General features: G+C 44.7%; 1 protein-coding gene across 1 annotated transcript; it reads left to right on the top strand.

Moving 5' to 3' along the window:
- On the top strand, positions 1 to 23,006 carry LOC133447292 (zinc finger protein 665-like). Its single transcript, XM_061725928.1, has 4 exons — positions 1 to 59; positions 744 to 842; positions 5,185 to 5,279; positions 21,841 to 23,006. The coding sequence occupies exons 3-4, from the start codon at positions 5,211 to 5,213 to the stop codon at positions 22,945 to 22,947; spliced, it is 1,176 nt and encodes a 391-aa protein (XP_061581912.1). The 5' UTR covers positions 1 to 59; positions 744 to 842; positions 5,185 to 5,210; the 3' UTR covers positions 22,948 to 23,006.
- Positions 23,007 to 27,920: the final 4,914 nt, after the last annotated feature.

Genomic DNA, 27,920 nt, shown 5'->3' with positions numbered 1-27,920 from the left:
TGATGAAACGACTGAGCTCGTTTCTCGACCCCATCGGCAGCACCGCTCGACGTTTGAGGGTAAGTATTAATGTTATTGGAAAATAATAGTTCTGCAACTTGTTTTTGGTACATTTTGTTCTAACGTATGACGACGTTTAGTTGGTGTAAAGATGGAGTTATCTCTTATTCATGCGGGGGAAGGGAAGTCCAGGTTCGCCTGTATCTAACGGTCTTTCTCATTAGATAGTTGTATTGAATGATATAATATACCGTTATTCACCTACATAGGGTGTAAACACCGTAAATGGTTGAATCCTGCTGTATTTGGCTGCAGGAGCTGCATGAGTCTGGTGTTGCCTCTCGTTTTTCTAACAGCTTCTCTTCAATCAGCTTCACACTAATACTGGTCTCCATTTTCATGGAAGTTTCTTTGTGTTTTGTGAGTGTAGTTTGTGTCCAGGTAGCGGGTGTAGTTTCTGCAGCAGCTGAAGTGGTATCACTAAGTCCCTGTCTTGGACATGAGACAGGGACTGTCCTGAGCTGTAACAAGCAACTTCCCTGCAGTGGCTGTTTCTCACTCACTCACTTACTCTTTTATTCTTCTGCGGATCAATGTCTCAGATTTGTATTTCTCCTGTTTGAAATGAGGGATTGTACTGGAAGCAGGTGTGGTGCTGGCTTGGATGTGCAGAAGTCCCTGGTGTTTGACCTTAGAGCCCGTGTCTTTGCTGGAGTCTCACCATCCTCTGTTTCTACCTCCAGCACTAAAAAACAAGCAGAAGATACGATCCAAGATTCAGCTTGTTTTGAGGCTTCCACCTCTCTGTCACTCCCTACATCATCACTGATTGAAGAAATCAGGTTAGTGACACTACAGTTATTATATGTCACACCCTTACCCATCCTCTATAGCTTTAAGTGCTCCCCATATATATACATATATATATATATATATATATACATATATATATATATAAAATTAGGGGTGTAACAATATATCGTGCCACGAAATTTCGCGATACAAAAACATCACGAAACGTGTCGTGGAGGTGACAAACTGTATCGCGATATTGGGTTATTAATATTAATCTATTGTGTTGACTAGTAACGCACATCCGACCGCGCATCGACCTGCGGACCAAAATCTTCCTCCCCTCAGAAGAAACTAGTACCGTTTTGCGGTCCCGTTTTGAGCTCTGAACTTTTACTTATGTAAGTCTGGTGTAGAGTTAAGCCTTACCTTATTAAATTAAACCTTTTTGGGGTGGTGAGTAGGATAAACACGGGGAAACTTCTGCTGAGTTCCAGTGTACTTTAATGTCCCTCAACAGTGTAGGATTTTAGAACATCAACACAGCACCTAGTGCCGTACTGTGGCGTATCACTCCGCCCAATCTAAAACAGACTAATCACTACAGATAAACTGACTAGTGTCATTATAGTCCCTGATTTACATCAGAATATAAAGAATATATTTATAAAATGATGAACCCTGAATTACCAAAATAACCTTCTTAACAAAAATAAATCTCCTCTTACACTTATAAGGTGAGCATGAATCAATCTTTTTTATGATGTAAAATTGTATGTATTTATTTACTTTTATTTATTTGATTTTAGTTGTTACATTTCTGGAAAAGAAAAAAGTCAAATCATACATGAGAGAAACTATTCAGTTTGTGGCAAAATATTTGTACTTGTATGAAACTGGAGATGCATAATGTAAACCTGACAATTACTTTTAGTTCAGTTTTTGGAAAATGGTTGGCCTGGCTTTCTCTTTAAAACTTAAACAGTTATAAAGCATTACAAACTGTAACAATAGGGCAAATGCACAGCATTGTTTTGTATTTTGTGTCTTTCAAATAAAAGACAATTTTTTCCAGTCATATGTTCCTCATTCAAGGTTGTTAAAAAAATACTGCTATAATATCGTTATTGTGTCCTCAATATCGTACCGTATCGTGAGATTAGTGTATCGTTCCCCTAATATATATATATATATATATATATATATATATATATATATATTAGGCCTGTCAAACGATTAATTTTTTTAATCGCGATTAATCACATGTTTTCCATAGTTAACTCGCATATTAATAAACTTTTAACACTTTTAATGTGGAGAAAACACTAATGGTGTTATTTTATAAGTCTTTTATTGAATCAATTTTAACTTTCTGTATTGTATTGTGGTATGGCAACCTGACAGTGCAGAACAAAAAGAGGATGCAGGACATTGTCAGAGCAGCCAGTAAAATAATTGGCACTCAGCAGCTCTCTCTGACTGACATCTATGAAGGTCGAGTCCTGAATAAGGCACAAGATATCTTGACCAGTCCTGATCACCCTCTGTCAAAAGAGTTTGTCCCTCTCCCTTCTGGGCGGCGCTATAGGCTTCCCAAGGCCAATACCAATAGGTATAAATTCTCTTTTATACCAACCGCTGTTAAGATGATCAACTTGCATAAATTTTAATATTTTTAATATATTTTTATCATTCTGCCTGCACTGATGAAAGCACTTTTGCTTTTACTCACTATTATGGTTACTATGTCACGTTTTAATGTTTTAATTGTTCTTTTGGTATGTCTGTGTTTGTATGATGATGACTGTTTTCCCAGACTGCTAAAAGAATTTCCCCTAGAGGGACAATAAAAATGACTCTGACTCTCTGACTTAATCGCACATTTATTCACACATTGTTTTGCTGTTCTAAATTACCTTAAGGTATTTTTTTTATGTTTTTAATACTGTTAACAACATGAGAAAGGGCAAATAGGCTGCTTTAAGCCAATGTTTATTTAACTTTCCACAAGAAAAGCTTTTAACCTGAATGTAACATTCCTTCATAAATACAAACACAATGTAGTCCCCAACTTTACTTGTAAAGACTAACTTAAGATTCCTTGTTTTTTTTAAGCAGATCAATGTAAAACAATGAACCATATGCATCACAAACATTGTACAAGAAGTGCATTGGTCAGTTACATTTTCCATGTAATTATGTCTAACCTCATATGGAGGAAAGTAAAAGGCTCAAAAAATATCCCCTTCTCCTCAGTGGGATCAAAACAGGGGGATAAAAAAAATAAAGTGCACATGTAACAGCAGCGAGTGTAACTCAACCTATAAAGTGCAGTTAGGCTATAATAAGCTAATACTTCAGATTCTTTGGAACAGATCTCTCTTTGCTCATCTAATGTATCCAGGTGAGGAACCTCCTTCCCTCACATCTATCCAGCGGTGTCTGCTTTTGACGGGGGGGCGGCTGCGCATCAGTCGTATGTTTGGCTGCTAGTGGTATTTGAGACTCGACGTTTTAATGTTTGCAGTAACTATCACCTTTGTGCATTGTTCAGCCCATTTAAGGCAACCAGCCATCCAGTAGGGGAGTTCCCAACAAACTGAGGGATGAGCCGGTTCCACATTAGTCCTATCAGTGTTTCCTCTACATTCATTCAGCAGTGGCGGCCCGCCACTGCTAAATCATAGCCGCCACGCCTGAATTTTTTTTTTTTTTTTTTTTTTTTTTTTTTTGTCGCAAATGCACCATCGCCGCATCTCTCCACCTTCACAGCACAGCCTGTGTGATGATGAGCGCAACGGCGGGGGGAGGGAGTGGGGTGTTCCTGGGTCAGAGTTGTCGTAAGAAAAAAAAAAAGGAGAAGTCGTCGTAAGAAATAAGGCAGCGTATTACCGGAGAAAAGGTAGACTCATTAGCCAACTCAGTGACACTAATGTGGGTAAACAAATTGATAACATTAAAGCCGGGCATACACTGTGTGATTATCGGCTCGTTTTGATGCGATTTTCCAGTCGTGCAACTTTTTTTTGATCGAGCTTGATTTTGACCCAATCGTTGCTCGTGCCTCGTGCAGTGTACGTGGGGTAACGACGAGAGATTAACACCTCACGACGAGCTCCCGATCACAAATCGTGAGGTCGCAAGAAAATCAAGCGTGTTTGAAATCCTGGTCGCTCCTCGTGAAGGAATCGCACAGTTGAAGCAGTTACAACCCGATTTGCCTCATCCTTTCACAGAGAGCATGCGCAATCTCTGATGTCACGTCAAAAAACTATTATTTGTAGTTTAAGTGTTGCAAATTCACATTACAAATCATGTTTTAATAGCAAAATAAAGACCGCATTTCCACATATGGTGCGGGTCGCCGCGTACCCTACGCCGTAGGCTCTGCGTTGGTGTAACGCGGAACCATAAATCAGCCTTTAGTGTGTGCGCTGTCTGCTGTTCTGAACAACTCTTTTTTCTCTTCTCATTTTGCTGGGACGTCGGGTTCCTCCGCCGAGACACAACTTTTGCGGTATGCGTTCTTTGTTGTGTCTAAAAATGATGCGCAGTGCCCACCCAATCAGAAACGGTACAGATATTTTGGGATTTTTATTTTTATTTTTTTTAATTTAAATGATTAGGGTGTAGGAAATTGAGAGAAACAATCTCATTATTGTTTCTATTTGTAGGCGAAGACTGACTTGAAACAGGCTGCAGGGGGATCATCTTGCAGCATGTATGCTGCTAAGCATCAATGGGCCACCTCTGGGAGAATTTCCCTACAACAGAGCCTTAGAGCTCTTCTTTAAAAAGCCAAGGAAAATTAAGTGCTCTGAGCCTGGGTGCAAACTTTGTCATTGAGTCTACACAGCCTCATCTAGCTGATGTTTACATGTTATTTATTTTATGTTATTTTTTTTATTTTTTTTTTACGTTTTCAACTGGTTAGAGTTGAAGTAACATTTATTTATTGTTCAGGGATAAAAGCCAATAAATAGGTTTTGAAAGTTACATTTGCTGTCAAGTGGTCATTTGTGTACGCCGTACATTTACGCCGCCGCCGCCGCCCCCCCGGGAAGCATGCCCCCACTGCTGAAAAAATTCCTAGAGGAAACACTGCCTATCCATAATATGTACATGTATACACATCAGTCATTGAAAATATTGCTTCGTATAAAGTTTAGTGTTAAAACGGTTGAAATAACGTCCTAATTTTGCTGTTTTAAATGACTAACAATGACAGCGCAGATCCTTAACTAAAATCTCCCCTAAACTCTTACGTTGAATGTTTTTAAACCTGTTGACGTCCATGTCTACGGGTTTTGTCATGGTTTTTGTATTTACGTCCTATTTTATTTTGAAGTCCCATGGCCATGTGTTTACGTTTGTTCTTTTTCTTTATCACAGGTAGTTTTCCAAAGATTACGTCCACAATGGAGGCAGTTCATTCACCAAGCAAGGCCTCACAGCAGGTTCTTGCTAAGGAGGACAACCCAAGATGGGTAATTATCATGCTTGTTTGGCTGTTTTTGTGACTGTAATTTTGCTCTTTCTTTTTGTATTTTACTGTGAAAGATTGTAGTAATAGGACAGCTTCAACGATGTCATACAAAGTATTCTGCTGGTTGTGGAACCAGGATGCCTAATGAAAATAACAGGGGTCCAGCTGCTTGTGACCCACGTTTTGGACATTGTCCCATAAAGAACCACCTCCACATGATAGACTAGACGGGATGTACCAAAAAGTGAATGTAAGGAGCATTTATGGGTACAAGTCGGGAACCGGCCTACTTTACATATTTCAAGGGTGCTGAATCCAAAAAAACCGGTACCCGAGCAAAATTTTGAGTTTTTGACCTTCTAATTTGCATATCAAAATGGCCGCCAAACTGCCTGTCTTGCTCAGTCGTTGGACCATTTTCTCCAAGTTTTTTTGTAAGTAGGCATTCAAAGATGATGAATTAAGTGTCTAGATCTATAGTCTAGGGTCAGAGCAAGGATATAGTGGAGGCTCAGTGCCTTTTTATGTATATGCAAAATACCAACTTTTAAGGTGAAATTAAACATTATTTGTGTCATTTTTAAGGCAGACATAAATATTCAGTCAATATCACTCTTAAATGTTCCCAGTGTGTATATGATATGTGATGTATTCCATATTACATAATAATTAAGAAAAACACCATTGCAAGTTGTCTGAGAATTCATTTTTTTATGCAAACAAAGCATAATGCTCTTAATTCAAAAATCGAAAAATTTAAGTGAATAGGGAAAAAAAAACATGAAACTTCCCTTGAACAGTTCTACAGATCAGATCTTGTTTCTGTATATTTTCTTTCATGTTTCTAGCTGAATTGCTTTGCTTTCATCTCTCTTCTTCTGTAAGTTCCATAGGTCATTTGTTTTGGTAAATTGTTTTTATACCTTTCTAGTTTGCTTGTGTGCCATTTGTCTTTGGAATTTCATTTTGATTAGTATTTCTTTCTGCAGTCCTTTTCCAAGTTCTTTGGTTACCCATTGCCTTGGTATGCTTGAGGACTACAACTCCACATTTAAACAAGGACATTGGTCATAACTCTGAAATGTACACATTGCAGTGCATAACAGCCCCGATTTTCGGCATTTGGCTATAGGTGGCTGTAGGTGGCTGTAGGTGGCTATAGGTGGATGTAGGTGGATGTAAGTGGCTGCAGGTGGCTATAGGTGGTTGCCGGTGGCTATAGGTGACTATAGGTGGCTGCGGGTGGCTATAGGTGACTATAGGTGGCTGCAGGTGGCTGTAGGTGGCTATATGTGGCTGCAGGTGGCTATATGTGGCTGCAGGTGGCTATAGGTGGCTGCAGGTGGCTATAAGTGGCTGCAGGTTGCTGTAGGTGGCTGCAGGTGGCTATAGGTGGTTGCAGGGGGCTATAGGTGGCTGCGGGTTTCTGGAGGTGGCTGTAGGTGGATGTAGGTGGCTGCAGGTGGTTGCAGGGGGCTATAGGTGGCTGCAGGTGGTTGCAGGGGGCTATAGGTGGCTGCAGGTGGCTATAGGTGGCTGCAGGTGGCTATAGGTGACTATAAGTGGCTGCAGGTGGCTATAGGTGGCTGCAGGTGACTATAGGTGGCTATAGGTGACTGCAGGTGGCTATAGGTGACTGCAGGTGGCTGCAGGTGGCTATAGGTGGCTGCAGGTGGCTATAGGTGACTGCAGGTGGCTATAGGTGGCTACAGGTGACTATAGGTGGCTCCAGGTGGCTATAGGTGGCTGCAGGTGACTATAGGTGGCTGCAGGTGGCTATAGGTGGCTGCAGGTGGCTATAGGTGGCTGCAGGTGGCTATAGGTGGTTGCAGGGGGCTATAGGTGGCTGCGGGTTTCTGGAGGTGGCTGTAGGTGGATGTAGGTGGCTGCAGGTGGTTGCAGGGGGCTATAGGTGGCTGCAGGTGGTTGCAGGGGGCTATAGGTGGCTATAGGTGACTGCAGGTGGCTATAGGTGGCTGCAGGTGGCTATAGGTGACTATAGGTGGCTGCAGGTGGCTATAGGTGGCTGCAGGTGACTATAGGTGACTGCAGGTGGCTATAGGTGACTGCAGGTGGCTGCAGGTGGCTATAGGTGGCTGCAGGTGGCTATAGGTGACTGCAGGTGGCTATAGGTGGCTACAGGTGACTATAGGTGGCTCCAGGTGGCTATAGGTGGCTGCAGGTGGCTATAGGTGGCTGCAGGTGGCTATAGGTGGCTGCAGGTGGCTATAGGTGGCTGCAGGTGGCTATAGGTGGCTGCAGGTGGCTATAGGTGGCTGCAGGTGGCTATAGGTGGCTGCAGGTGGCTATAGGTGGCTGCAGGTGGCTATAGGTGGCTGCAGGTGACTATAGGTGGCTGCAGGTGGCTATAGGTGGCTGCAGGTGGCTATAGGTGGCTGCAGGTGGCTATAGGTGGCTGCAGGTGGCTATAGGTGGCTGCAGGTGGCTATAGGTGGCTGCAGGTGGCTATAGGTGGTTGCAGGTGGCTATAGGTGGCTGCAGGTGACTATAGGTGGCTGCAGGTGGCTATAGGTGGCTGCAGGTGGCTATAGGTGGCTGCAGGTGGCTATAGGTGGCTGCAGGTGGCTATAGGTGGCTGCAGGTGGCTATAGGTGGCTGCAGGTGACTATAGGTGGCTGCAGGTTGCTATAGGTGGCTGCAGGTGGCTAGTGGGGGCGGCAGTAGCTCAGGTGGCAGAGCGGGTCGTCCAATGATCGGAAGGTCGGCGGTTCGAATCCCGCTCTGTCCCAGTTTGCTGTCGTAGTGTCCTTGGGCAAGACACCTTACCCACCTTGCCCCGTGTGAATGCGTTTGAATGTGTATGAATGTTGGTGGTGGTCGGAGGGGCCGTTTGGCGCGATATGGCAGCCACGCTTCCGTCAGTCTGCCCCAGGGCAGCTGTGGCTACAAATTGTAGCTTACCACCACCAGAGAGAATGTGTATGAATGAATAATGATCTATGTAAAGCGCTCTGGGTGCCTTGAAGGGCGCTATATAAATCCAAGTCATTATTATTATTATTATTATTATTATTATTATTATTATTATTATTATGGGCATGCCAAGTAGTGGCATGACCATATTGCAATCGTCCAGAATGGCCCAAAAGGCAATTTTGCTAGCGTTTCGCTAACATGCTAAAGTCGCAAAGGTCCCACTGCGCACCAGCGGGTGTAAAGCATGACCCCGCTCTGTTGTGGAAAAAAAAATTCCCCAAAAAATGAAACACGGCCGAGAAAACCTGAAAAATGAAGGCGTTAAATTAGTATCTAGAAAGGTTTCCCTTTTTTTATTATTATTATTATTATTATTCCGCACTCTTTTTTCGTCCGTTAATACGGCCCGAACTGGAACGTGCACCCATGCATGGCATACATCGTTGGATGCGTCTCCATCGTGATTCGATGGGTATTACTTTTCTCAGTAATAGGGGTTACCGTGGCAACGCTAGATGCCAAAAAGCAAAAAAAAAGGCGAAAATTCCCACGCTTATTGCTCGGCCGAACTTTATCGTAGAGACATCGTTCAAACTTTCAAACACTCGGCCCGATAGTCTTTAAAGGAACATACAACTTCATCATGCTAGTTATTACGGTTTTTGCGATATTTAACTTTCAATTTAAAAAAAAAATCACTTTTATTTTGGACGCTTGTTGCTAGGCAACGGTTTATCGTACAGACATCATTACAACATTGACCAACCCGGGACGCTTTGTACTGCAACATATTTTAGTCTCGTCATGCTTGCTATTACGGTTTTTGAGATATTCCACATTGTTCATTTTGATGCTAACGGAACTTCGGATGCTTGTTGCGCGGCAACGCGGTATCGCAGAGACTTGGTTCCAACGTTAAAAGACTCAGCTTCATGTGGACTACAACATACTGAGGTCTCATTACGCTGTCATTTACAGCTTTTGAGATATTAAAGCCAAATTGTCCCATTCTATCCTATGGGGCTTGTTACCATGGCAACAAAAACCAATGCATTTGTATGGGGGACCATGTGAATAAACAATCTGTTAATGCTGCCCGAACCGGAATGTGCACCCATGCATGGCATATATCGTTGGATGCGACTCCATCGTGCCTCGATGGGCATTACTTTTCTCAGTCAAAAGTATTACCGTGGCAACGCTAGATGCCATAAAGCAAAAAAAAAGGCAAAAATTCAGACGCTTATTGCTCGGTCGAACTTTATCGTAGAGACATCGTTCAAACTTTCAAACACTCGGCCTGATTGGCACTAACAAACCGTACAAGCTCATTATGCCAATTATTAAAATTTTTGCGATATTGACCTTTCATTTTTTTTTTAAATTTCCATTTGACTTTGGACGCTTGTTGCTAGGCGACAGATTATCGTAGAGACATCGTACAAATGTTCCCCGACTCGGCACGCTGTGGCCGTCAACATATTCAAATTTCATGAAGCTGGGATTTAAGGAAATTTTATGTCAAAATCCATGCCAAATGGCCCCATTCATTCGGATGGGATTTTTTACCACGGTGAAAAAAAAACCTATCCATTGTCATTGTCTATCATGTAGCCTGAACCGCAAAGTGCACCCATGCATGGCATACATCGTTAGATGCGTCTCCATGTTGCCTCGATGGGCATTACTTTTTTCAGTCAAAAGTGTCACCGTGGGGGGCGCTAGACGCCAAAAAGCGCGCCCCATTTTTAACTATTGGGAGCACAGGAATGAATGCAATACAACCGTAAACACCTCAAACTGACATAGAACCACCCCAAACACAACCACTACAGCCCCAAACCAAAGCAGCGAGAGGGGTCGAATGGGCGGTAGGGCATGCCCATATCAAAATTTCATGAAATTTTCTAGTTATTATTATTATTATAGGTGGCTGCAGGTGGCTATAGGTGACTATAGTTGGCTGCAGGTGGCTATAGGTGGTTGCAGGTGGCTATAGGTGGCTGCAGGTGGCTATAGGTGGTTGCAGGTGGCTATAGGTGGTTGCAGGTGGCTATAGGTGGTTGCAGGTGGCTGCAGGTGGCTATAGGTGGCTGCAGGTGGCTATAGGTGGCTGCAGGTGGCTATAGGTGGCTGCAGGTGGCTATAGGTGGCTGCAGTTGGCTGCAGGTACCAAAGCGTGTGAAACTGTTACGATCCTCTTTGCTGTTAATTCACCTCAGGCAAAGGGTCCTCAGCGATGGGACTGACCATGCTATGTACTGATCTAAATATTCAACTTGGTACGTTTCATGGTGGTCTCTTTTTGATTATTTTTCCCTATTTACCTGGGTTTTTAGAGAATTTAGAGAACAAATGCTTAATTTGAAAAAAAAAACAACAAAAAAACAAAAAAAACATGAAATCTCAGACAACTTGCAATGGATTTTTTTCTTTGTTATCATATGATATGGTGTACATCATATGTCATATCAACAGGGAAAATTTCAGAGTAACTTTTATTTAATATTTATGTCGGCCTTAAAAAATGACACAAATAATGCTTAATTTCACCTTAAAAGTTGGTATTTTGCATATATATATACATAAAAAAGGCACTGAGCCTCCACTATATCCTTGTTTGACCCTTGACTATCGATCTAGAAACTTAATTTCCTCATCTTGATTGCCTACTTACAAAAGAAAATAGGAGGAAATGGTCCAATAACTGTGCAAGATGGGCAATTTGGCGGCCATTTTAATATGCAAATTAGAAGGTCAAAAACTCAAAATTTCACTCGGGTACCGTTTTTTTTGGACTCAGCACCCTTGAAATATGTAAGGTAGGCCGGTTCCCGACTTGTACCCATAAATGCTCCTTACTTCTTATAAAAGGCCTTTTTTCTGAAATCCGTCTAGACTATGACAGATTGCCCTCGTAATTATCTAGGCTTCTTCTCAGTAGCAAAAATCTTTTATTTTTTTCTCCTGAGAAGCAAATTAAGGCCTGTTTCCTATCTCACTTCTTTGAGATCACAATGAGGCTCACTTTAAGCTGTCTTTGCATCTGATTATATTTATTTCAGTTTTTGTCAGATAATTTCTTTAATCACATAAGAAAAAGCTTGTTAAGTTGTTCAGCATCATAATGTAAATCTCAAGTATATTTTACATGCATTTTAATAACAGCATTTAACGTTTTATTCAATCTAAAATAAAACTCAGTTTCCACTAGTTTCTGTGGTACTATAACTTAGTTTAGCAGTTTATTTCCAGATCTGTGGGCTATGCTATGTTCTATGAACACGTCATTTTGGATTATTATTAGGGCCCGAGCACTGACAGTGAAGGTCCTATTGTATCTGTAGGAATTGTTGTTTATGAATCAGGTGTGATGATGCAAGGAAACATCTAAAACATGCAGGACAGGTTTTCCCGAGGACCAGGGTTGGAGAGCCTGCTGTAAACTATCATGTATTGTCCTAGTGGCTTTTCAGCTTTACTTAGAGGCTGTAAATCTCCAACAATGTGGTCCATTATCAGTGTGTCTACCTGTTACTGGGAAATCAACCCCCTGAAGGTGCAGCAGTGGGACTGGGGTCGTTTGGGGCTGTTGGCTCTTCTTGCTCTTTCCTGATGACTTTGTTTGATTGTCAAGGACTCGCAGATATTTTCTCACACGGATGCTTTAACTCCACATGGCGTTTCAAATTTGAAGTTGACGAGGCAGACGCTCTGACTTGTTTTCTCAGCGCAGGTGAACATAATTTGCACAGAAAGGTTATATTTTTACCGTCGGACTCTTTTGGGAGACGGTGTGTAAAATTCCTGCAGATAATAAGTGGATCATCATCTGACGGCTCGCTGACGCTGCGTCTGCATCGTCTCTCTCTTCACTGGTCATGTAAAGACTGCACCGGGCTCGGGCCGCCGTTGCCATGGAGATGGTGCCCGTTGCTATGCTAGTGTGTGCACTGCATTGTGGGTAATGTAGTGTGAAGTCGTCGTCTCGTGGAGTATTTTAAATGTGCGTGTCGCCCGCTGGTGAAATGCGAAGGATTATTCCGTAATAATTGGACCTATACAGTGAAGCTGAAACTCACATAATCTGAACAGTTCAAATTCCAGTTAGTGATCTGCAGAATGAACAAGTCAGTCAGCCTCCATTTTAAAAACTGCATTTTGTGTTTACTAGTGTTATCTTTGTCTAATATTTAAATTTGTTTGAGAACCTGAAACATTCAAGTGTGACAACATTAAAAAAAAAATAAGGTGTGTGTGTGTGTGTGTGTGTGTGTGTGTGTGTGTGTGTGTGTGTGTGTGTGTGTGTGTGTGTGTGTGTGTGTGTGTGTGTGTGTGTGTGTGTGTGTGTGTGTGTGTGTGTGTGTGTGTGTGTGTGTGTGTGTGTGTGTGTGTGTGTGTGTGTGTGTGTGTGTGTGTGTGTGTGTGTGTGTAATTTTTTTTCACACACAATAGTTCATGTTCAATATTATGTTTAATATAAATGGGTTTTGAGTGTGTTTCAGCAGCTCTCAAATTTTACAGTCTCATCTCATCTGAACTAGTTTTGTGTGTGTGTGAAACACAATAGTTCATGTTCAATATTATGTTTGATATATATGTTACGGTTAATGTAGAAAAACGGCTATTTTGCAAAATAGCCGGCTAATGTGCAAAATAACCGGCAGGGCGGCTAATGTAGAAAAACGGCAGTATCCGGTTAATGCTGTGGATGTGTCAGACCCGACACTTTTTCGGGGAGTGTAACGTTAGGGAGTGTAACGTTAGGCTTCTCAAACAGCCATAAACAGCCTTGTCAACAACAAGCGTGTGCAGCATATGGGCTTCTTCCATTGGCTGCTACGCACCAACTGCACTGATTGGCAACTGTAAGTGACTGGTTTGAAGCGCCAATTTCATCCATTCAACTGAACTGTAGGATATTCTGTAGTAACTGGACTCTATCTACCAAATGAATTGCGTTTGCTTAGTTTGTTTTGGTTTCATCAATTTGTGCAAATGGAGGAGGAGGAGAGACCTCATCTCATCATGCGCGCGCTTCGGGTTTAGGAGCTTCACCTTCCATGAGAGAGACGCAAGAACTGTTTGTCTGTTTTGGAGGTGCAAAGAGAAGGTTGGAATAGATCTTTCCTCACAAAGACTGGCACACTGGATATTTGCGAGATCATTTCCCAGACCTATAAGGCTGGTAGAGGTGATGTGCCCAAATTCAGAGCGCACTCCACTGCGCTTTGCCACCTCGGTGGTAAAGCTCTATTCTGGGGTGCCAATGACGTGATCTGTAGTTTGCATTATTCGTTTTGGAATACTCAAGACAATTGTGTCGAGCTGACCGGCGCATCGAGACTGGAGAGATGATTAACAATGTGATGTCCGCGCACCATGAGCTTAAAAATGTATGTACTTTGCAAAATAGCCGGCTATTTTACACATTCACCGTTTGGCCGGCTATTTTACATATTCACCGCCCTGCCGGTTATTTTGCACATTAGCCGGCTATTTTGCAAAATAGCCGTTTTTCTACATTAACCGTTATATATATATATATATATATATATATATATACACATACACATATATATGAGTTCATGAATGGTTTTTGAGCAGCAGGGGCGCCTGGGCAGACACCCCCCCCGAAAACACACACAAACATGCAAACAAACTGGGTTTTGAATTATGGACTGCTATTTGTTGGAAACACCTGTAGCTTATACAGGATTTACACTGATAGGGTACTGTGTGTATGATTACAATGGACAAAATCAGCACCTGCAGACATCCTCCATCATACAGGATTTACACATACTTGCAACTAAGCTTTCCTCAGCAAGCAGCTACAATATCAAGACTATCAGCATATTGTTACTCATTAGCATTTGCAAACAAAAGCTGCTTAATTTCCACAAGTCCAGATTGTGGATTCAGAGTCGGATTCCTACATAATTCACACACATTCACACACGCACAAAATACCGTACCCTACGGTAGCAGAATAGCGATACTTACACACATGTCCAACATCAGCTGTCTCTGGCTAACGGCCAAGAAACAACAAAAACTCTCAAACAGAGCATTCAACAAAAGTAATATTGCCCTGAGTAATATATCAATTAAAAGAGTCTTGAATAGAGGGAGGAAAAAGGAAACATAAAAGGTTTTCATCATGGACCTCACCTCGACAGTTACAGTAAATTAGCGGACAATATTTCTCCATGGCAGTGCACCGGCCGCGTTTCACGGAGAGGAGTAAAGAGCTGCTTGTCTGATCAGAATGAAAAATAAAAAAAAAAAAAAAGGAGAAAAAAAAATCGTATTACTCAGTCATTATCCTCAGCATCTGTGACGGTGTAACATACTCTTTAATCCGACCGACTGGCGGAGAAGCTTCGGGCGAAAGCCGCAGCATCCCCCGGGTCGTCAAAAACTTGGGACCGACCTGCGTGTGTCACCCGGAGCCGGGCTGGATGTAGGATCCCGTATTGAACATTCAGTTGAACATTCAGGGCTTTGAGGTGCTGCTTCACCTCATCAAAACGCTTCCTTTTGATGCGTGTTTCCTTGGCAACATCTTGAAAGAATTTCAACTCCTGCTCTTCAAACATCACCTTTCCTTTAGCTCTGGCTGCTCGCATCGCCCTTTCTTTATCTCTAAAGTTAAGGAAGGCAAGGCAAGGCAAATTTATTTATTAAGCAAAATTCAACACAAGGTAATTCAAAGTGCTTTACATTGACATTAAAAGCGGCAAGACATAATAACAAATGGGTAAGAATATGAAAAGAAGTAAAATAATAAAAAGCACAAGCTGTTAAAAATAAGGGCAGTAGAGTACAGCAGGTAAGTTTAATTTAAGAGTACACTTCAGTAAACGGTAATGTTTTTAACCCTGATTTAAAGGAGCTGACAGTTGGAGCAGACCTCAGGTCTACAGGAAGTTTGTTCCAAAGGTGAGGAGCAGAATAACTGAACGCTGCCTCACCTTGCTTGGTTCTGGTTCTTGGGACACACAACTACCAGATCCAGAAGACCTAAGGGGTCTGGGAGCTTCATGGGGAACTAACAGATCAACCATGTATTTTGGTCCAAGACCATTCAGTGCTTTGTAGACCAGCAGTTAGTGCTGGGCGGTATACCGGTTCATACCGAATACCGGTGTTTATTTTTTCTTATGATATGAATTTTTCATATACCGTAATACCGGTGAGTAGCGTACACGAGTGAGCAGAGCCGGCAGGGAAAAGTCAACAGTGCTGCGTGTCCGCGTGTAACGTAAATCTACCATGGCCTCAGCGTTAGGGCTCGGCCAAGTGAGGCTTTATAAATATATGGGCTTTATAAATGTATTAAATATATGAGCGCGGAGTCGGCGAGGAGTACGAGCCGGGTGCACAGTGAGTCGCGCTGTGAAGCCTGATTTATGGTTCCGCGTTAAATCGACGTGGAGCTTTCACCGTAGGGTACGCCGTAGGTCGCGTAACCTACGGCGTAGGGCCTGCGTTGGTGTAGCGCAGAACCATAAATCAGCTTTAAACCACACCTGCAGCCCGTCAGCTCATCAGGAGATTAAACAGCGGGGCTGCTAGTTGTTCATTGCTGGTTCGTTTTGTTAACTCTGAGAGCTTTATTTGTTTGTTTTGTTAGTTTGCTGGTGTTTTTTTTTCTCTCTGGGATTTTTGAGTTATTTATGAAGAAGTTCTGAGTTCCCTGTGAGCAGTACTCGAGTTGAGGGGGGATGAGGGGTGGTGTGATGCCCCCCCCCCCCCCCCCCCCTCCCTGAAATAAAATCGGTCAAAATCATCCCCCCTGTAAAACTGCCATCCCCCCTTTCCATCCCTTATGTCATTTCATCAATGAATGTGGTTTTACTGCTATTTCAACATTTAGAGTCATCACCAGAAAAATAACACCAGAAAAATAATTTATTTGGCAATTTTCACCTGTTTCAAGTACATTTTTCACTTGAAATAAGTAGGAAACTCTGCCAGTGGAACAAGATTTATCTTCTTATTACAAGCAAAAAAATCTTGTTCCACTGGCAGATTTTTTTTGTTTTTTCCAGTGCTGAGTCTTGCTTTAAGTGTAATGAATGAGACATTTTAACTTCGATTATTAAAAAAAAAATACTAACATTTGTTTGTAATACAAGTACATCAACAACCAAACCCCCAAACTCTGGTCATTGTTATTATAGTCTATAAATAGCAGTTGAAATATATTTATTCCCAGCAGGTCCTCAATGATGTGATGAGTCTTGTTTTAAGTGTAATGAGATTTATTTTACTAAAATGACACATTTTAACTAGAAATAAGACATATTCTTGTTAAGATTTAGAGTTTTTGCAGTGATCCATTTTACTTATCCTGTGAAAGACAGTGTCATATTGATAAGTTCAGAAAAGTGTTTTTTATTGTTGTGTTTTGATGTAAGCCCAGTGGATATTTAAAGCTTACAGAAGGCTGCATTTAACTGCTGCTATGTCATTCCTGCAATATTTCTGCAGGTCAGTGCTATTATTTATCTCACTCATCTTCTCCCGCTTTATCCGTTACCGGGTCGCGGGGGCAGCAGCCTCAGCAGGGATGCCCAGACTTCCCTCACCCCAGACACTTCCTCCAGCTCTTCCGGGGGGAGTCCGAGGCGTTCCCAGGCCAGCCGAGAGACATAGTCTCTCCAGCGTGTCCTGGGTCTTCCCCGGGGTCTCCTCCCGGTGGGACATGCCTGGAACACCTCCCTAGGGAGGCGTCCAGGAGGCATCTGGTACAGATGCCCAAGCCACCTCAGCTGACTCCTCTCAATGTGAAGGAGCAGCGGCTCGACTCCGAGCTCCTCCCGGGTGACCGAACTCCTCACCCTATCTCTAAGGGAGCGTCCAGCCACCCTGCGGAGGAAACTCATCTCGGCCGCTTGTATCCGCGATCTTGTCCTTTCGGTCACTACCCAAAGTTCATGACCATAGGTGAGGGTAGGGGCGTATATTGACCGGTAAATCGAGAGCTTCGCCTTTCGACTCAGCTCCCTCTTCACCACGACGGTCCAGTACATCGACCGCATTACTGCGGACGCTGCACCGATCCGTCTGTCAATCTCACGCTCCATTGTTCCCTCACTCGTGAACAAGATCCTGAGATACTTGAACTCCTCCACCTGAGGCAGGACTTCTCCACCCACCCGGAGAAGGCATGCCACCCTTTTCCGGTCGAGAACCATGGCCTCGGTCTTGGAGGTGCTGATTCTCATCCCTGCCGCGTCGCACTCGGCCGCAAACCGCCCCAGCACATGCTGGAGGTCCCGGTCTGATGAAGCCAACAGGACAACATCATCTGCAAAAAGCAGAGATGAAATCCTGAGGTTCCCAAACCGGATCCCCTCTGGCCCCTGGCTGCGCCTAGAAATCCTGTCCATAAAAATTATGAACAGGACCGGTGACAAAGGGCAGCCCTGCCGGAGTCCAACATGCACTGGGAACAAGTCTGACTTACTGCCGGCAATGTGAACCAGACTCCTGCTTCGATCATACAGAGACCGGACCGCCCTTAGTAGAGGGCCCCGGACTCCATACTCACTCAGCACCCCCCACAGAATGGCACGAGCGACACGGTCAAATGCCTTCTCCAGATCCACAAAACACATGTAGACTGGTTGGGCAAATTCCCATGAACCCTCGAGCACCCTGCGGAGGGTATAGAGCTGGTCCAGTGTTCCACGACCGGGACGAAAACCGCATTGTTCCTCCTGAATCCGAGGTTCAACTATCGGCCGTAATCTCCTCTCCAGTACCCTGGCGTAGACTTTCCCCGGGAGGCTGAGAAGTGTGATCCCCCTGTAGTTGGAGCACACTCTCCGGTCCCCCTTTTTAAACAGAGGGACCACCACCCCGGTTTGCCACCCCAGCGGTACTGTCCCCTTCCTCCATGCAATGTCGCAGAGGCGTGTCAACCAAGACAGCCCTACGACATCCAGAGACTTGAGGTACTCAGGGCGAATCTCATCCACCCCCGTGGCCCTGCCACCGAGGAGCTTACGAACCACCTCGGTGACCTCGGCTTGGGTGATGGATGAGCACGCCTCCGAGCCCCAACCCTCTGCTTCCTCAGTGGAAGGCATGTCAGTCGGGTTAAGGAGATCCTCAAAGTATTCCTTCCACCGTCCGACAATGTCCCCAGTCGAGGTCAACAGCTCCCCACCTGCACCATAAATGGTGCCGGCAGAGTACTGCTTCCCCCTTCTGAGGCGCCGAACGGTCCTCCAGAATTTCCTCGAGGCCGACCGAAAGTCCTCCTCCATGGCCTCCCCGAACTCCTCCCAGACCTGAGTTTTTGCCTCCAGGACTGCCCGAGCCGCGGCCCGCTTGGCCTGCCGGTACCTATCTACTGCGTCAGGAGTCCCACTGGCCAACATAGCCCGGTAGGACTCCTCCTTCAGTCTGACGCCATCCTGTACTTCCGGTGTCCACCACCGGGTTCTAGGATTGCCGCCACGACAGGCACCGGAGACCTTGCGTCCACAGCTTCGAGCCGCCGCGTTGACAATGGAGGCAGAGAACATGGTCCACTCGGACTCGATGTCCCCCGCCTCCCCCGGGATCCGAGAGAAGCTCTCCCGGAGGTGGGAGTTGAAGATGTCCCTGACAGAGGGCTCGGCCAGACGTTCCCAACAGACCCTCACAATCCGTTTGGGTCTGCCCGGTCTGTCCAACCTCTCCCTCCGCCAGCGCATCCAACTCACCACCAGGTGGTGATCAGTTGACAGCTCAGCCCCTTTCTTCACCAGAGTGTCCAAGACATGCGGCCGAAGGTCAGATGAAACGACAACAAAGTCGATCATTGACCTCCGGCCTAGGGTGTCCTGGTGCCACGTGCACTGATGGACACCCTTATGCCTGAACATGGTGTTCGTGATGGACAAACTGTGACTCGCACAGAAGTCCAACAACAAAACACTGCTCGGGTTCAGATCGGGGAGGCCGTTCCTCCCAATCACGCCTCTCCAGGTATCACTGTCATTACCCACGTGAGCGTTGAAGTCCCCCAGTAGAACAATGGAGTCCCCAGTTGGAGCACTATCAAGTACTCCTCCCAGGGACTCCAAGAAGGCCGGGTACTCCCCACTGCTGTTCGGCCCGTAGGCACAAACAACAGTGAGAGACCTTTTCCCGACCCAAAGGCGCAAGGAGGCGACCCTCTCGTTCACCGGGGTGAACTCCAACACATGGCGGCTGAGCTGGGGGGCTATAACCAAGCCCACACCAGCCCGCCGCCTCTCACCCTGGGCAACTCCAGAGTAGTGGAGGGTCCAGCCCCCTTCAAGGAGCTGGGTTCCAGAGCCCAAGCTATGTGTGGAGGTGAGCCCGACTATCTCTAGCCGGTACCTCTCAACCTCACGCACAAGCTCCGGCTCCTTCCGCCCCAGCGAGGTGACATTCCATGTCCCCACTGTGAGGGTTTTGGTCCAGGGGTTGGGTCGTCGAGGCACCCCGCCACGACTGCTACCCAGCCCACATTGCACCGGCCTGCCATGGTCCTTCCTGCGGGTGGTGGGCCTACAGCAGGGCTATTCAATTGGCGGCCCGCGGGCCACATGCGGCCCGCCAGGAGCTTTTATGTGGCCCCTGGTCATATTTAAAAAAAAAAAAAAAAAAAAAAAAAAAATTATTAATGTAATTTTTTTTTTTTTTTTTTTTTTATAATAGTGATGCACCGAATGTTCGGCCGAAAATAGCAAAAAAACACGTTCGGTGGAATAAATGGGGAAAAAAACGAACAGTTAATAACGCCGTGTGATGACGCAATCAAACAGCGAACAGCGTGGAGTGAGGGGGGAGCAGTGTTAAACGCAGCAAACATGTCAGCATGTCAGATCATTACTTGGATGTGGGGAAAAAGCAGAGGACACGAGAAATGATCCAGGCTGAGTTGGATTTGGAAAAGCCGCTTGGTGATGGAGGCGGTCACGGGGCGCACAGCGCAGGAGATCGGGGAGAGAGCGCAGAGAGAAGGGCCGATGCTGTGGAGAACCCTCACTATATATTTGACGAAATCCTCCAAGAAAATAACCCAGATTTTTACAATTATTATACAAGGCTTCAAATTGCGGAGATCAGCCCCACCGCAACCCGATTTAATGGATTTGAATGGGAGATAATAACACCCGATAACACCCGATTTCATATCACAAGTTGCTTTTTTATGTGACATTATGGGGCACCTTAACAAACTCAATCTGCAGCTACAGGGGAGAGACTCGAGTGTGGCTGAGATCCTCGAGAATGTAACTGCGTTTCAGGTCAATCTGAGTCTGTTCCTACCTGACATAACGGGGAGGAAGATCCATTTCCCCACGCTACGCAGTGTCCCTACCCATCTTGGTGGAAAGTGGTGCTTTGTCATTATGGCGTGTTTTATTAAAAGTAGGTCAATATCCATTTCATTAAGTTTGCACAATGCATGGTTTCAAAATGAACTTGCATTTAAAATAATATTTCTTTATCTGAATATTATATTTAACATTCACAATGACTAAATCTGGAGACAATTAATACATAATTCATATGTAAACTAGATATATTCAAATGTATATTATACATAAGTCTTCGTCTTTGAGTGCAAAATACATTTTGAAAACCCCCAAATTTTCAAATTGTGCGGCCCTCTCCATACAGTCCTTTTGCAGATGTGGCCCCCGGCCGAATCTAATTGAATACCCCTGGCCTACAGGAAGGCGGGCCCACGTCGCCGTTTCGGGCTGAGCCTGGCCGGGTCCCACGGGCAAAGACCCGGCCACCAGGCGCTCGCCTACGAGCCCCAACCCCAGGCCTGGCTCCAGGGCGGGGCCCCGGTGACGCCGATCCGGGCGACGTAACGGTCCTCTGATTTCTCTTTTATTATTCATAATATATTATATTATTTGTAATCAGCACAAATTATCTGTCCCCATATGATAAAATCCACCATCCCCCCTGATTTTTTTTTTTTTTACAACTCGAGTACTGCCTGTGAGGAAGGTTTTTTGTTCCCTGTGGGAGTTTTTCTGTGTTTTTCTATTAAACTACGCCTCGTTTTGGCTAAAGTTTAACCCGGTTCGGTGTCGTGCGATTGGGTTCAGAGAGAACGACCCATGTGTAGACGTGTTAAAGAGGTAAAAGGCACAGATTTGTTTTCTTTATTGTTGTAATCTGTGCTTTAAATAAATCTGCCATTGTTTATTATAAAACAGACTGATTTATTGCTTGTGTAGTTGAAAAATACATGAGAACAGGACCTTGAAAAAAATAATCGCATATTAAATCGCAATCGCAATATTGAGGAAAAAAATCGCAATTAGATTATTTTCAAAAATCGTTCAGCCCTACCCCTGGGCGCCCCCCCATAATGCCCATTGGGTAATCCGGGCTTGGTTTTGATTGTGTGTTTCAGCAGCTATCAAATTTTACAATTATTACGTAGATGTATAAGAAGTCTCATCTGAAGGTGTCGTACTGTTAAGAACTAGTTGTAAAAAAATATGTTTAACATTTAAGATTAACTTAATTGTCTCACAGGAAAGAACCTGAGAGGCAGCACTTGATTGAAAGTGAAAAGGCTTTTGATAATGCATCCTTGGTAATGTAAGTCATCCTCTCTGTTACAGAATCATAAAGGAAGGACCAAAAGACACTGCTGTGATGATTGCAAGAAAGTCTTCACCACTTCAGCAAACCTGAAGATCCATAAGAGAACTCACACTGGTGATAAACCATACAGCTGTTATCAGTGTGGAGCAGTTTTTGCCCGGAAAGATAACCTAAAGAGTCACCAGCTTATTCACTCTGGAGAAAAGCCTTACAGCTGTGATCAGTGTGGAGCGGCTTTTGCCCGACAAAGTCATCTAAAGAGTCACCAACGTATTCACTCTGGAGAAAAGCCTTACAGTTGTGATCAGTGTGGAGCGGCTTTTGCCTGGAAAAGTACTCTAAAGCGACACCAGCTTATTCACCCTGGAGACAAGCCTTACAGCTGTGATCAGTGTGGAGCGGCTTTTGCCCGACAAAGTCACCTAAAGAGTCACCAACGTATTCACACTGGAGACAAGCCTTACAGATGTGAGCAGTGTGGAGCGGCTTTTGCCCAACAAAGTAACCTAGAGCGACACCAGCTTATTCACCCTGGAGAAAAGCCTTACAGCTGTGATCAGTGTGGAGCGGCTTTTGCCCGGAAAGGTGACATAAAGCAACACCAGCTTATTCACTCTGGAGAAAAGCCTCACAGATGTGATCAGTGTGGAGTGGCTTTTGCCCGGAAAGGTGACCTAAAGCAACACCAGCTTATTCACTCTGGAGAAAAGCCTTACAGATGTGATCAGTGTGGAGTGGCTTTTGCCCACCAAAGTTCTCTAACGAGTCACCACCGTATTCACACTGGAGAAAAGCCTTACAGATGTGAGCAGTGTGGAGTACGTTTTGCCCAGCAAAGTTCTCTAACGAGTCACCAACGTATTCACACTGGAGAAAAGCCTTACAGATGTGAGCAGTGTGGAGCGGCTTTTGCCCAACAAAGTAACCTAAAGCAACACCAGCTTATTCACACTGGAGACAAGGCTTACAGATGTGAGCAGTGTGGAGCAGGTTTTGCCCGACAAGGTCCCCTAAAGCAACACCAGCTTATTCACTCTGGATTCAAGCCTTACAGATGTGAGCAGTGTGGAGCGGCTTTTGCCCAACAAAGTTCTCTAAAGAGTCCCCAACGTATTCACACTTGAGACAAGCCTTACAGATGTAAGCAGTGTGGAGCAGGTTTTGCCACATCAAGTCATCTAAGCCAACATCAAAGTATTCACACTGGATAAAAAGTGTCTGTCAATCTGTCATCAGTACTAGGGCTGAACGATTTTTGAAAATCGAATTGCGATTTTTTTATTTATTTTTTTAATATTTTTTTTTTTCCCTCAATATTGCGATTGAGATTTAACATGCGATTATTTTTTTCAAGGTCCTGTTCTCATGTATTTTTCAACTACACAAGCAATAAATCAGTCTGTTTTATAATAAACAATGTCAGATTTATTTAAAGCACAGATTACAACAATAAAGAAAACAAATCTGTGGCTTTACCTCTTTAACCCGTCTACACACGTGTGTACACACAAGTGTTGGGGTCGTTCTCTCTGAATCCAATCGCACGACACCAAACCGGGTTAAACGTTAGCCATCTTATTATTAGTATAGGTATCGGATAGGTGAATGGATGAATGAATGGGATGCCTGGGTCTGGGGCCCTCCGTTGTCAGGCCCGCGCGGGTGTCGCCCTGTTGGGGGGTTCCCTCTCTCCGGTCCCCCCCGCTGCCTCGGCGACAGGTCGCCCCTCTGGTCTTGGAGGGCCACTTTCGTGGGGGCGGGTGCACCTGCCCGCGTCGGCGGCCGGGGCGGCTCTGTCTGTCTGGCCTGGAGGGTGAGGGCCTCCTGGCCACGTGTCCGGCCCGGACCGGGTGGCCGGGGATTGCCTGGGTCGCGGTCCGCCGCCGCGGGATCTCTGGCTGCTTCTTCCCGCGCCGTGGGGGCCCCCTCGGCCGCCGCCGGGGGGCTCGCAGGCGGTGGGTTGCTTCCCTCCTACTTCTCCCCTCTGTGGGGTTGCTGGTGGCCTGGGTTCCGGGTTCTTCCTTGTCGGCCGTGGCGGGGTTGCTCCTCCCCTCCCCCACTATAGATACTCTTCAGGTGGAGCTTTGTTTGGTTTATTACACATACATACACACACACACACACACACATAGCTACATAGACATATACACACTCACATACACATAGCCACAAAGACATGTGTACACACACACGCATATAGCCACTTAGTCACATACATATACATATACATACACACACACACATAGCCACAAAGACATGTAAACACACACACACACGCATGCACACACACGCATATACATATACACACACACACACGCATGATCATATACATACACGCATACACACACATAGACATACACACTGGCTTGTTCACCTGCATGCTTGCTCTGTAGTTTTTGGGGTTAGGTACCGATAGCGGTAGCTTAGCTTAGACTGCGATCAGATCTCAAGATTTGGGTCGATTGCTGTTTGTGTTTTGGTCGCCCCCCCCAAAAAAAAAGAAATCACTTCGTTTGTATGTGTATATACAGTATATATGTATGTGTACGCATATGTATGCGTATATATATGTATATATATTAAATATAGTTATAATGCACATATATATGCCTTTGGTTTCTACCGTCATGGTATCAATCATTAATATGTGTGCAGACAAGGTAAAAAAAAAAAAAAAAAAGTTAGCCAAAACGAGGCGTAGTTTAATAGAAAAAAACAGAAAAACTCCCACAGGGAACAAAAAAACCTTCCTCACAGGGAACTCAAAACTTCTTCACAAATAACTCAAAAATCGCAGGGAGAAAAAAAACACCAGCAAACTAACAAACAAACCAACAAATCTCAGAGTTAACAAAACAAACCAGCAATGAACAACTGGCAGCCCCGCTCTTTAACCTCTCCTGATGAGCTCACGAGCTGCAGGTTCAGGCTCACAGCGCGACTCAGGGGTGATTTATGGTTCCGCGTTACACCAACGCTGAACCTACAGCGTAGGGTACGCGGCGACGCGCGCAGTACGGCGTAGGCTCTGCGTCGATTTAACGCAGAACCATAATTCAGGCTTCACTGTCCGCCGGCGTGCGCCCGGCTCGTGCTCCTCGCTGCGTGCAGCTCCTCGCCACGCCGACTCCGCGCTCATATATTTAATAAATGTATAAAGCCCATATATTTATAAATCCCTGCGTGGGCGAGCCCTAACGCTAAGGTAGATAGGTTACGCGGCACCGCTCTGCTCAATCGCACATTACGTGACCAGATCACGTGACAGGTCAAATCGCAGCCTTTGCGCTTAGAAAATCTTGTTTTATCACATCGCGATATTATCGCGAATGCAATTAATCGTTCAGCCCTAATCACCCAAACCAGCAAGGGGATAGAGGGAAGCCGATACACCCAAGCCACAGCTAAGGCCATCCGCTTTGTCAGGGAAGGACAAAGGCCGGAGAAAACACAGAGAAACTGCTCTACTGGTTTGCTCTGCACGGCCCGAGACTGGGTGATGACATTTGATCTGGAAAGACAACTGAAGATTCCACCACACATCACCCAGTCAAGATTGAGACCTGATATAATCTTGGTTTCATAGACAACAAAGCAACTCTTCTTGCTGGAGCTGACGGTTCTCTGGGAGGAGAGGGTGGAGGAGGCCCATGAAAGAAAGAGGGAGAAGTACCAGGAGCTGGTGGAGGACTGTCGGAGGAACGGGTGGAAGACCAAGTGTATGCCAGTGGAGGTGTGCAGTCGGGGCTTTGCCAGCCACTCCCTGAGCAAAGCCTACAGCACACTAGGCATAACGGGTGCCAACCGTAGAAGGGCCATAGGCAACAATGTGGAGGCAGCAGAAAAAGCCTCCAGGTGGCTCTGGTTGAAAAGGGGAGAGCAGTGGTTGTAGTGGGGGTAGCATGCCACTTGGACACAGGCCGAGACTTGATCACCTCGGCCGGGTCGCCTGGATGAGGGTGTCTGTTGCAAGACCCGAAACACCCAGTGAGTCCAGGATACAACACTGATGATGTGTCCAAGTTTGTGCATCAGCAGATGTATTGTTAACAGTACTGATATCATTTATTTTTAAAGTTCAGTTAAAATGCACCAATTTAGTTTAGTTAATTTAGTTTGAAAGAAGTGTGTGTTTGTGTTTAGTTAGTTGTTGTTTATGTGTAGTTTTAGTTTTGTAAATAAATTCTGATTAATTTGAATGAGAGAAGTTGTTTGTGTTTATTTTATCCATATTTGTCAGAGCTGCTGGTTGTAAAGGTCTGTGCTCAGACTCCTTCCTTCACTGTTATTCTGTAACATCCCCCCGGGCAACAGGCTGGCACGTAGGGAATAACAGCTACTTTGAGACCCATTTTGCTGTTTAGTTATTATTTCCTGATAAGTCAGGTGGTGCCCCGTTTTGATTGATTCATTCTGATAAGTCATCATCTTTATTCAAGGCCCCTCCTTGAACTGCCACCTTACTGGTGGAGGGGTTTGTGTGCCCTGTTTTAAGTGATTCATTTTGATAGGTCATCGTCTTTATTAGTTCATATTTATCGTAAGACAATTATGAATAACTTTCTAATAACTGAACCAGCACTCCCTTTGTGACCAACACCAGCCCCGTCCTCAGTGTCCACATGCAGGACAGTAGCTCTCAAGGACCAGGTTTGGACACTCCTGGTTTAGGACTTTATACGCAAATAACAATAAAGTTTTGACTTTGATTGTAGATGTTCTGGAGAACCCATGAAGGGAGGCCAACACAAGAGAGATGGTCTCTTACTGGTTCCTGTCAGCACTCGCGCTGCTGCTTTGATCAAATCTAAATCCAGACCTTCACCCAGTGAGGATCTTCAGGACGGGCTGAAGAAGACTTTGCACATCAGTCCCACTCCCCCATCATCAACACAACATTTGGTGGAAATATAAATGCAGCTCTGGATGGAAATGAATGTTTAGATACATGATGATCTGCGGCTGCAGAGACTGCTGGGGTCACTGTTGGTTGGTTTTGATCCTCACAGAAGAATAAGTCACATTTTGTTCCTCCTTGACCTGAAATAAACAAACCAGAAACGTCACGATTCATCAGAAATCCTGCTTATCAGCCAGTGTAATCACCTTTTCTTCTATATTTACTTACATTTTTCTTAGCAAAAGTCTTTCCAGAGTGATCAATAGAGGCGTAGGTCACGTTGTTCTCTGACTCACCCTGGAGGAAAAAAAACAAGAAATACTCAGGAAGTGTCTTTAGGATCTGTGTTGCTGTTTGAAACCACGGTTGTTTCCGAATTCGGACACTACCGTACTACATGCTACATACTGCAAAGTATGCACTGTATACTGCCTACTAAATGAAGGATTCAGTACGCTGCTCCAGCAGATCGTTCACACAGCAGTGTGCTACAGTGTATCCCAGAATGCATCTCGCACCAAAACGTCAGCGAAAGCTGAGATTTAAAAGCAGACTAGAAGCTGTTTTAATTTCAGCTGTAGCGCTGTTAATATGCCACTTTATTACATTTTAACATCTTTTCAGTCGTAAAAGTAACCGTTAAGATCCCCACCCTGGGCTCAGTTCATCAAAATAACGCCGGTTAAGAAATTTGATCCGATGTTCCGGGGATCAAAAGAGCCGCCGGTCCGGCCGCATCAGCAGCTGTTACCATGGTAACAGCAGCAGCTCACGGCCGGAGAACAGACGCGATCGCTGGGTCAACCCTGGCTGAAATAAACTATTTAGGAAAATAAATGTTGGTTTAATAGATGAAATCTAACAGTTGTATCTGTCACGTTAGTTTGTCTGAATATAAAGTGAAGCTTCAAGATTTCACTGGAGCCCCAGAAGCAGCGCCGCTGATCTGTCGGCAGATCAAGGCTGTCACAATTCTAATAAATGTATTAAAATGAACACATCAGTCAATCGAATTTCATTTTATTACATGTCATTAAGCTACTTTTGGGTTTTTATTTAGTGCACCTCTACGTACTTGGTATAAAACATCAAATTAGACGAGAGAGTAGCGACAACAGACAGTACAGAGACAAGAGAGAAATGTCAGATCATAATGTGGCCCTAAGGAGGCGCAGGTGGCGATATAGGTTGGCCATC

This window comes from Cololabis saira, chromosome 7, assembly GCF_033807715.1.
Source record: "Cololabis saira isolate AMF1-May2022 chromosome 7, fColSai1.1, whole genome shotgun sequence".
Taxonomy (NCBI): Eukaryota; Metazoa; Chordata; class Actinopteri; order Beloniformes; family Belonidae; genus Cololabis; species Cololabis saira.
The sequence above is the reverse complement of the archived record's forward strand: the minus strand, read 5'-3'. Positions and strand labels throughout refer to the sequence as shown.

Bases quoted from the DNA above. Each gene is read 5' to 3' on its own strand.
- LOC133447292 (XM_061725928.1), top strand. From the start codon at position 5,211: ATGGAGGCAGTTCATTCACCAAGCAAGGCCTCACAGCAGGTTCTTGCT. The intron at 5,280-21,840 runs GTAATTATCATG...TCTCTGTTACAG, and splicing joins AGGAGGACAACCCAAGATGG to AATCATAAAGGAAGGACCAA.